The 12253-nt window shown below is 32.2% G+C and overlaps 1 protein-coding gene across 1 annotated transcript in view; it reads left to right on the top strand.

Moving 5' to 3' along the window:
* Positions 1–5192: 5192 nt before the first annotated feature.
* Pka-C3 (Protein kinase, cAMP-dependent, catalytic subunit 3) overlaps positions 5193–12253 on the top strand; it is a 48454-nt gene continuing 41393 nt past the window's right edge. Inside the window, exon 1 of the mRNA XM_073080561.1 lies at positions 5193–5687. Coding sequence (XP_072936662.1) covers positions 5507–5687 — 181 coding nt within the window. The 5' untranslated portion in view covers positions 5193–5506. The remainder of the gene's footprint in view (positions 5688–12253) is intronic.

Below are 12253 nucleotides of genomic sequence, written 5' to 3'. Positions count from 1 at the left end.
TGCTACATGTGTAGGCACCACTACTGCTGGTAGTTTCCGTGCCAAAGTGCTAGTCCGCTCTGAACATAGAAACGAGTCGCGTCGCAATAGCAAATTGTGGATATTAGCGGGACGAAGATAGCGCGGGACCCCCCCGGCATGTGTTCGCTGCTCCCGTCCACGGGTACATAGCTGCATTAGTGTGCCCTTACGATACCAAACCTGCGCGCAACAACTTCAGAGCGGACTAGAAGTTTGGCGCGGACCATACTACACTACTGCTAGTGCTACATACAACTATTAGTACTACTGGCCTACCACTGCTGCTTCTACTACTACTAGTACTACTTTTGATACCTAAAACGAGTACTAGCAGTTCTACTAGTCGTTTTTTATGAAGTATGTCTAATGTAGCGTCTGGCCACCAATAAGCCACGTATTACGTTCTCAACTACTCGTATCTAACAGTTCTTGATCTCCGAGCGGATACCTATCACCGTAAACTACGTAGTGCATCATACGTGCAATATTTATTTGTATGTTTTGTAGTAAAATGTGTATAATATAATTTTAGAAAAGAAGGAGAAATAATTGTGTGCTAGTATGTACTGAAAATTGTCATATTTTACGAAACGCTACACACAGGCGTTTTCATAGTTCACATTCATAGTATGTGATATTCACGAGGGAAATAAGATGCCTCGAAATGTTTCAATAAAACAGTGTAAGTGTACTCACAAAAAATATCATAGGATAAAACTGATATACTAAAATATACTTTTGGTGGTACCACTAACAGTACATTTTTCCATAACATAATTCCTGTGTAACAGCAGATAATTCAGGGCACTAAAGTGGAATACATATGAGGTTTCATTGATAAAGGTTTAATTCACAGCAATTCTATTAAAACCTACAAGAATACTCGGTATCAGTTGAAACATGCTCCGATTAAACAAAAAAAGTCCTTATTATATGTATTATTGTCGTACAAACATCATTTTAAGGCTATTTACCTTACGATAGGGAGTTTAGAGAAAGTAAATGTTTAGAGAGAATAATTGTAGCAAATAAGTGTTTTAAAAATATATAATTCTTAAGATATAAGTAGGGTTTTATGACTTTTATGGATTTTTAATATGTAAATGTTTATTAAGTGTATATTTTTACAAAGTAATTCTTGTAAGTACATTGGCGTAAAATGTATGAGGTATTATTGTATTCAAAGTGAATTATGACCCAATTAACGTTACTTTTACAAGGAGTATGTGTAAAGCTTTAATATATAGGAAATACTCCAGTTTCTTTGCTAAGTTTGAATATTTAGAATATCTTTCGATGTCTTATATATTTACTAACATAGTTTAGCCTCTTATGGCCTGTTTCACCACTTATAAACTACCAGAATTCCTATCAACGAATTAATTGACAGATCATGTATAAACTGCAAATTCTGTCAAGTAACTCGTGGATAGATGGTTATGCGAGGAGTTGAAGATTGAGCTTAATGTTCGCTGGCGACTAGTGTCAGCTGAATAGGCTATTAGTAAGTGGTGGAATCGGGCCTTAGTCTATCGGCTTTTATTACCAAATATACGAAGGTATTCTCAATGAGGTCACAGTGTTTGCCAAAATTAGCTTTATTTAATAAAACCTATATACAGATAGGTCAATTGTTTCTAACGGCATATTATGTTTCAGCGATTTGCAATTAAAAAAAAATAGTAAACATATGTTTTGTGTGAGTTATTAAATACATTTTAATATTATTGGTATATACGAATATTATTTTGTAATAGATTTCCACAAAAATAAAATGTATATTTTTACTTATTGGACAGGTCATTTTTGTATTTATTTATACGGCTTCTTATTATGTCAATCCGCTTTTTATTATCGCAGTTTCGCCTAATAAAATTAAATTTTACTATTAAACCGATTACTTTACATCTGTATAGTGCATTTACTATGTTTACTTCGGATTGCCATTCTTTTATTAAATATTGAGTTGTAAATTGTTTTTTATAGACACATGAAGTGATTGTAAAAATAAGTAAAATTAGTATTTAATTATTAAAACATATGTACATAATGTGTAAATGTCATGGTTGATTTTTTTACAAGTTTCAGTCATTATAATTATTTTAATTTTGTTTGTACGATAAAAATTTATTGTTTTTTTTTTGTATAACTGTTTAGGTTTATACGAAAATTTACATTTACGGTTCAACATGCGATTTTATGTAAATATGAGATATGAAAGGCAATTATTTTTATTGTTCTAATGTCCATTTGGCATGTCTGTAGCAAATTAGCGTGCATACTAAAGCAGTTATAATAGGACGTCATACGTGGTGACGTCACTAGCATCGATACATAAATGTGTTGTTTATAACCCCTTGGTATGTGCAGCTGCCACCCGGTATTCGTTCTATTTGTACTTGTCTACATAGCACAATTTGTTATTACTTATTTTCGAATCGACTGGCGCAATCAAATATGGATGGCATCTGTAAACAGTCAATGTGTTAATGTTGCGTTCCGCTTTGTCCTGAAAATGCCAAGAAAACGTTAAGAATGTTTGAATTAAGCTAAAAAATACGCATTTGGGGTGAAAGGGCGTTGTCGTGTCTTTTTCTAATATTTTTTTTTTACTGGGACAATATGGGTAAATTCAGAATCATAGCCGATACAGGGAAACTTTCTGGGACAAAATTTTTGGAACATTTTCTCATAATATTTTTTACTTTTAGTCAAGCGAGAGATTTTCAATAAAGTAAGTAAAATAGTACTTTCTTTCCAAATATTCTGAATTTTATATAATAATATAATGTAAGCATATTCAATATTTGTATAAGTTATAACTGATGTCAAATCGAGGCACATGTAGGTGATTTCATTAGTGAGGTGTGGTTTTGTTGCATCACCGATCAAAATTATGATGTTTGGTTATCTCTTATTATAATAAACTTCAATTATGGTAAATTATATGTTCGTATCGATAAATTATCATCACAAATTGGTTACTTACGTTATGTTATTTTTTTATTTTTCCTTGTACCATCAGATCGCGGCCATTGCTTATCAGTGTTACTAGTTTACCATGTACAGTAATCATGACGATTAGTAGATATTTAAGATTATCGTAAGTGTATTATTTATTCTTAGGCGTAATATTTCAATCCAAAAAACATATATCGGATTGCAGTGATATTAATATATTTTAACGATTAAACCTATTTGTTTGTATATCAAGTGATATGCTTTGTTGCCTAATAAATTTTGGAAATTAATTTCTTTTTTATTTATTATCTATTTGATTGATTGACTAATATTTTAAGTAAGTATATAGACGTGGTATTATTGAATAACTGAAATGGAATTTTTAGAAACACATATCAGCCAGATAATGTCAGACATGTATGTCTGTGGTCAGACATATACAGGGTGAATTTTTCAAATACTCTTAGGCCTTCAGGGCCAGATCCGAAACTAAAAGGATTAGCGAAAAATGCTGAAAGAAATTACGAGGCCGATTTTGATAAAAACTAAAACTGCATCATTAGTTTTTTAAAATATATTTTTCTTTAGTCGGGAATCGAATGAGTACATTTTGAAAAAAATACACCCTCTATATTATTCCACTATCTGATCGTGTCGTTTATAAGGATCAAATTCTGGGAAGTAACGTTATGTGACAAATTAAAGGAAAAACCTCTATTTTAAGAAAATATATATTTTTTCATATTAATTTGGCAGTTGAGTTTCCGCCATTCATTATTTTAACATTTCGCGTATTAACTATTTTTTTTGGCCTAATGTTCTTTCCGAAACTCATTTTAAGAAATCAAGTTCCTCGTTTTAGCTATACGGTCATGGACCCTTGAATAACTTAATTACAACATAAATTTTAAGAACATAGAAATGAATGTAATTGATATTGTTGCTATTGCAATAACTTTTCTTTGTCCTATGCAGGAATTTAAGATTCATTGTGTACTACGCATACGACATAAGGGAAATACCTACATATGTTTTGTGATGTGATCTTATGTCCCAGTCAAAACTGGTGCGGTTTTCAAATTGGAAGGTTGCTTGTAGCCAGATTGGAATAATAATCGCTTGTCAGTTAACTTGAACAGTTATAAATAAAGGCGTTTAGTGGGCGACATGAATGGCGTAATGTTCGTAATTGTCATACTTATCCCACCGAATTCCACGCTACTAAGGCATCGTGGTATAGTCCGCGTAAAACTGCTAGTCCGTCCCTGAATATAGAAATGAATCGCGTCGGGATAGTAAACTATATGAGTACACTTGCTCGCAACAACTAAACGAACCAGATAGATTGTTCTAATTTAATTGATACTATTATAAATATTTGTGCAAAGTTCCAATTCAGTTCATGATTTAGACACCTTACAGGTTCATGAATTGAGTATACCTTTTTTTTTTTTTTTTTTTTTTTTTTTTTTTTTTTTTCTTTTTTTGTTAACGAGGGGGAAACCTTCAAAAGGTACCCAATGCCCTGTTTTTCTACGACTTTAAAGTAACGTTTCGCAGACAATTCTGCTAAACATTCTGTATTGTCATTCGGTCTGATGTCACCTTCGAATACCTTTGGACTGTTGTTTTTCTTCGAATCATAACAATAAATCCGTGTTTCGTCTCTTGTTACGATGTCATAAATAACATTTGAACTTAAACATTTAATACGGATTTTAGCGTAAAAACGACTCACGGTGAAGAAATATGGTTCTTTAGTATTTAATATTTATGACGTTAGAATCTAGTAAACTGAGTCGTTTTAAATATAAACAAGAAATCACTTATTCTCTAGTAACTTTATTCAGAATCATTTAATAAGGGAATCTTCTTAATATTGAATCCTTATATAGTTTATCATAAGTCCAAATCTTAGTGCCGGTTGCATTGGTTAATTTTAATTTCATTTCTCACTAACAAGTAGTACCTACCGTACATAATTTTACTTGAAAACAATTGTTAATAAAATTTTCTTACATTGGTTGTAATCGCGAAGATGAGCTAACAATTCTATTTTAACGACATCGTATCGGGAAAGCTTGTTGCTTCAAGGATAAAAGTTCAGACGCAAGAAAAAGCTTTCCATCAAAATTATTATTACAACAATCCAACAGTGTTTTTATTTGAATCCGTCTGTATCGTGTAGTATCGTTGCCAGATTCCAGCTGTGGAGTGGTCCGACGACGAGTATCACAGATCACTATTCGTATTCAGTGAATTTAAAACCGCGCCGGAGAGCGAACGTGTTGCTTCATAATAAATTTTGCTTCGCGACTCGCGCCCGATTCAAAATATCAACATCACGCCTGAAATAAATTATGACTATTATCTCTAATATACGTGTTTGTATGTTATTTTGATTATCGTAAAATATTTTAAATTAAGTATGTTAGTTGGTAGTTGAAAAGAAATAAGGAACAACAATATTTATAAAAATATCTTAGAACAGTAGTTTTTAGAAGCTGTGAAACTGACTTTAAACATGATGATGGCTAGTGCAAAACTGGTGAGGGACTGCAGCTCGGAGTTGAGTTCGGATGTGAGGTCTCTCTCGGTGGCATCCTCCACGGAGGAGCAGGAGTCCATGACGACCACAGAGTCCGATTACTCAGAAGAAGAGAAGGAATATGAATTAGACGACCTTCAAATTTTGAAGACTATCGGTAAGCATAAATATATTTAGAAATGCATTAATTTTTATTGTTAAATGCATGTTAATGTGCATATTTTTAGTATTATATAAAATGTAGTGAAGGACATTAATAAATAATATAGAATATAGATTTATTTACACGCCTACTTTCAGTTTCATTTTTCAGAAATAATTAAAAATTGAACAAAAAGAAACATTACCAACACCACATAGTGGGCTGAATAAACCAATATACTTATTTTTGAATAAATTAATAATATAGTAATGCTTATTTTTACGTTATTTCAATTTATTTTCATAATTTTTTTGGGCGAAAGATTATTTAATTACCTATTTCCCACACTTTTTTTATTTAGTTATTTTTTTTATTGTAATTTTTAAATCGCTTCTTTTTATTGTAATTTTTAAATTACGATTAGTCATCATAGTAAATGAGCTACAAAGTTAGCTCAGGGGAAAGTTCGCTTTACGACCCTTTCCGCGACCTCACGCTCTTCACCGAAACTTCACACGTATCTCCTAATCTTTTTCGACGTTGATAGATTGGGCAATAAATAAAATAATAGACTGCGGTAATTAGTTAAGTGTTTATGCTTGTACGTGCTTTTACTTAATAAAATAGCAGTTTATTTCTATCCTGTACTCTATATTGGTCATTATCGCAATATTTTATATCTGCACTGTGATATATTCTTGCATTTAAATAGAATAATTATTTACCATATGCCTAATTAGTATTAGTTAAAGTTCTCAGTTCTATGTTATGTGTAAACTAATAAGAAACCCTTCACGTCAGTAGTACCAACTTATAATTTTTATTAAATTTTATAAAATTAATTTTGGTTAAGTAGGTACTTATAATAATGGCTGTAACAACATATAGTAATATCCTATCGTAAAGTGATTAAGGTTACAGGGTGGTGATAACAATTAATCAAAATGGGCCCTATGTTATCTGCGTCCTTGGTAAGAGTGTTGACGAGCATAAGTTAATGCAAAGCAGGTGTAGCGCCCCCTGAATACCCCTCAACCCCCTTTCGACCCAATTGCAAGATATGGGCCAAGGGCGGCTCCATGCCGACCTAGTAGGACAACAGCTGACCGGGTCGCGCTTTCTTCCCTTTGTGCAGGGTTTATGTAAAATTCGCAAAGTTAATGTTACTCTGATAGTACTCTGCTTTTCCTTGTAAGCTGTATTGTTTATTGAATTATAAAAAATATATTATCATCACATTTCAACAGACAGCATGTATGAAATATGTAGTTATTTTACAATAAATAATTTCACGAAAATATTTGTATAGAATTTTTATTTTAAGTAATAAACTTAGTTAGTGACAATTATGCAGACTGTAAAATTAAAACGAGATTGTGGACTATAAATTATTATTCTTACATTAGAAAATTTGTATAAATGAACTCGATACGATACAGGTATTGGCGAAAGTTTTTATAGAAAATCACAGTTATCGTGCTTATTTAAATATTTGGATTGCAAATTAACTTCAAATAAAGTTTTATTCTATAATGATATGGAAACAAGGCTTGAAACTTCCGAAATTAGATTAATGGTTACGAGAATGCAAGAAATGCTAATGTATGTAAAATATCGAACCTAATATACATTTTCATTAACATCTGCGTGACATTGTACAGTTTAGTTAATTTAATATGTATAATGTGACTTCTATATTAATTACGAGCTTACATGCGCAGCTTTGTTCGCGTGCTCTCTCGTGCACGATTTTTCAATTTTTTACGCGGCGTTACTATATTTGTTCAGGGTAATAAGTGGCCTCTGTCGCAGTAACATTTGTTTGTGAAAGTTCTGGTTGCTCTTGTTTCAGATTTTTTGGATCCTTTTAAAATTAGAATAGTACAAGAAAAACTTTTGAAATGGGTTTTTAATGTTTGGGTGTGGTATAGTATAGTAATCACATTCCCGCTTTTGGTAACGCGGGCAAAGTCTAGTATATTTAGAATAAGTAGAGTCGAACTGCAAACAATTGTAAAAGTGAAACAGAGCACAGAACATCTAAGTCACACGCTCGTAGGTTGCCTGTGTCTGCTATCCTCTGTGCTACTTACGGAAGCTAACGGACAGATCACCATTCAACACTTATTTAAGTCGTTCGGAAATATTGTCTGCAGAATTGAGGCAAACCGCAAATTTCCTTCTATCGATTCGTTTGTTTGAACTAGTTTTACAAATACACTACAAAATAAAGTGTATATATTTACGCAAATATTGTGTATTAAAGAAGTATCTACATACTCGTATTATGTAGGTATATTGGCATAAAGCGTCGTCTTACAGAGTTCCTTTTAGAATATAATTGAATTTGTAATTTTACATTAGTAAATTATGTAATTTTCATTCTAATATTATAAACGAACGTTTGCGCACGTTCCATGGACATGATTTTCTTTAAATAAGCATTTACAATAGCTTAATTGGAAATGTACCTATTTCTAAATTACCTAAGCATATCGTAAAATCACACAATCGTTAAAAAGCAACGGGAGCCAATTGATTACCTAGCCAATGTTAACTCTAATGTACGTAGGTAGTAATAAACAAAAGAACAATATCACTTATTATTATGATATTATCGCGTTTACGTATCTTTTGTCACGCGTGATTAGTAACAGAATGTGGGTCAGTATATCGCGTGAACTGCGTTGGGAGTGCTAATATCTCGTGCCTACTCGGTAATGTGTAAGTGGTATTAATATCTCTGTGCTACATTATCATAAAAGCGAAAATTATATCTACATTTCTAATCGACAATAAACGAGACGTGATGAGAGTATAAAAATAGAGCTTAATTATTTCATTTGAAATATTTGGCCGTATCATTAGCTAATTGAGTTGTAATGTTCGTGTACTCGTAATTACAGTTAAAACTAAAATTGTCATGGGTAGATTTATTATCACGATTATACTCTGACCATACATAAAATATCGACTACGTAAATGACGTGTCATTTGCAAAGGTAATTATAAGAACTCAAAAGCGGATCGAAAGTTTACACGGCATATTTTTATCAGCTTGGCAAATTTTAAAAGACCAGTGGAAAATCATGCCATATGTATATTCTTATTATAATTACCAACAAGATATATTATCACTATGGTTTTTGCGGTTTCAATATAATAATGGTTTAAACATTTTCACTTTGAAATGTATCTATCTATCTTATTGCTGGTTATCTTATTACTGGTTATGGATCTTCCAATATGTGTAGAGTCAGTTCAGGAATGAAGCTATTTTATAGTTACTTTTTAAATTATATATTTAGCCTTCATATTGTTACCCTATTCATTATTCATGACACATTATTAAATAGATTGGTACGTGGCAAGAGATATTAAAATCACACTTACAAAACGTATTTGCTTTTAAATTGTATCACTTTCCACAAACATTAGATAATATTGTAAAAGTAAGTAAAAGTTTACAATATGAGCAAATTTTGCAACGGGTTCGTCTTGATGCGTCTCATATTTCACACACTGTCGAGATCATTATAACTAAAACTAGTTTAAACAGAATTAAGAAAAGAAAGTGGTGGAAACAATGCAAGTACGGAGAGTGGCGACGACACGCGCGTCCAGACGGAACCGGTAATATATTATACGTGTTTGCGAAGCGTTTCGTGTAAAGAATTATGTTTTATGGGCTTTTGTGTATGTAATGAATACAGATATGTTTCCTTGTACATGATAATTAAAGACATATGCTATATTATAGACCTTTTTGACACTCACTATGCTGCAAATAAGGTAATTTCTTATGATAACTTCATATTCATTTTAACACAAAACTAAGAATCTACTCTATTCTTCTTCTTCTTCTACTCTAGTTCTTCATGTGGGTGTCGTGAGTGGCGACGAAGAAGTTAAAACTAGGGAACAGCGTCTCCCCGCGAATTTATTCGTTGTCGTATAAATATTAGCTAATTATGTAGGGATCCTCTTACCATTAGGTTTTATACATAAACAACTCCTTTGAGTAACGCCATACAGTAGTGTTTGAAAACAATATAACTAGCCCACTCAGTGACACTACATTGCGTTAGCATAATTTATATTATAATATGTATATAAAGGCTGAGCTGTTCCCTTCTGAGAAAACGATACATGGAAACCGTTGCTCGTTTGATAATAAGTTTATGCATTTGCCAACATACTTCTTTCATCGCATGCAAGCAGTTGGTTGGAACTAAATCAGTAACATTGTAAAGTAAATTTGCGTCAAGTGTGTTCTTCCTCGTGCTGTGTTGCGGGATTAAATCAGGTTAAGGCTAATAAAGTTTTTCGATAAAGTGCAGATATCTCCGCAAACTGCTGCCACTGCATCGGCGCCTACACGTCACCTCGTGCATCAATGCACCGCCCTTGGCCGTCTTTCATGTCTTGCACTTATCGTTTTAATATTAATATTCATGGATGCGGGTGTCGAGGGTCAGTGAAACCGTTTATCTTCTATACTAAAGATAAGACCGGCTTTGAAACTTAATTTTAATATCCACTTTATGTAAGTAATGTGAGGGTACGCAGGGTAGTCTCGACCTTTAAAATGGTACCAAACTGCGTTCGAAGCCGAAATCCTACAAAAGCCTACTTATATACCTTCAAGTCTATAATCGCATTAAAAGGCATTGCGGCGAATAACATAATATTAACGAGTAATGAATACGTAATGTGCGATTACGTTTATGGAGAGGTAAGCTTTTCTGTATCACTTGGCCTCCGCGCCCTAATGCATATTTGCTATAAAACTAATGTAATGTTGTGGATATCCGTAATGCGTATACCATAAAGAGTTATAAGATTTAGTATTATGCGACGCAGACTTCTTTTAGATTTCTATGTAAAATTTCTTTATATACAAAAATAATGAAAAACTTTATATCGTTACTGTATGTTAGTTAACTGTTCTTGGTCTAGATAATATTGAATTATTGCGTAAAATCTGCAAAACATAAAAAACATATTATTGGGCTAATAACTATGTAAATGTACCTATGTAGTCATAAGTAGGTAAACAGACAGGTGTTTGTTTCATAGAACAATTATGGTCTGTTTATTTGTTAATAAACCATAATTTTGTAAATAGTTGAAAGTATAAGTTTAATTTTCTACTTCTTAATACTAAAATCAGAATCCGAAAGTCGCATCTAGCAAATATATTCAGTATTTTACAAGATACACATTTGAAACCGTTATAAAAACTTTTTCTAATGTTTTGTATCATGCAAATAAGCGTACGAGGTTAGGAACTCGCAGTCATTTACAAATTACAGCCACTTAAATTTTATATACAGTGAAACAAAAACAGAAAAACTTTCTTCGTTACGACTGTAACCTTATATAAGATACCGTCTGTTGTGGTCGATGGAAAACCGATATGAACGGCTTGAAATTTATTTTATATATTCATTCATACATTCATTCATTAATACGAGAATTGTTCGTTAGCTATGGAAAGTGATTTAATAGTTCATATTCGTATTGTATGGTATCGTTTGCGTATTTGTATCGTACCGTATCGTATCTATATATAGATAAATAATACATAAAATAATTAAAAATTATCGTAACATAATGCTCTAGCTTTTCAGTAACAAAATATAATTTGACATAGATTTATATCCGCAAAAAGTTTTTGCAATTGTTAACATCTGAATTCGTATTTGAATAGTATACAAACGACAATGATCTTACGTAAACTGTTCAAAGTGATCATCGAAGAAGATTTCTTTATTACCGTGAGCCCTGTGGGAATCTGAGATAAAAGTGAAACGTTTTGGATTGTCAACAAACTCGTTGCGTAGTCGCTGATGACGAAAACAGCGTTTGTTACCGGAAACTTGCACATACCGTACGATTCAATCATTTGGATTGAATTTCACATTGATATCAGTATTCTGGATAAACAAATTAGGAATTTCTTTGTAAACAATATTTATATTTTACAATTGTATTGGCACTATTATAAACATACTTACCTATAGTAATAAATATAAAAAAATGTATATCTTAAGTGTCAAGGAAATATAAAATTAGGACTCTGTAAATCGTCATTTAGCGACCCCCATAAATTTAGAAGCTTTACGAACAATCTTGTATTTACTTAAAATACGTTGTAACATCTCAACAAGACCTTTACAAGTGGGTAGAGCCACGTACAGAAGAACGCGTGCTCTTGATCAGAATATATAAATAGTTAATTAGCTCGCTTAACTCAATTGTAAATAGTATTTATTTTTGGACGATAGTGTCTAAAAAGATTTTCCTGTAAGTATATTTGTACTATTCATTAAGGTTTCAGGTCATTGACCGAAATCTAAATCGATCGCCATTATTCGCCAATATGTGGCGAAGTCCTTCATGTATTTTTAATCAAGTGTCCTTTCCGGTGCTTTAAAAGCAAATTGATATTAGGCATATGATCCAATTCAGTGTAATGGATTCAATGAATTCTATAATCACTATATACGTCCCAATAATCTATTTAACGCTTGTAAATAAAAATAACCACTGCAAATTAAACACGCTGTTCTTCCGCT

Source organism: Epargyreus clarus, unplaced genomic scaffold (assembly GCF_041222505.1).
Source record: "Epargyreus clarus isolate Ecla_fem2 unplaced genomic scaffold, WU_Ecla_fem_2.2 ptg000015l, whole genome shotgun sequence".
Lineage (NCBI taxonomy): Eukaryota > Metazoa > Arthropoda > Insecta > Lepidoptera > Hesperiidae > Epargyreus > Epargyreus clarus.
Note: the sequence above shows the minus strand (reverse complement) of the source record. Positions and strands in the feature narration are given on the sequence as shown.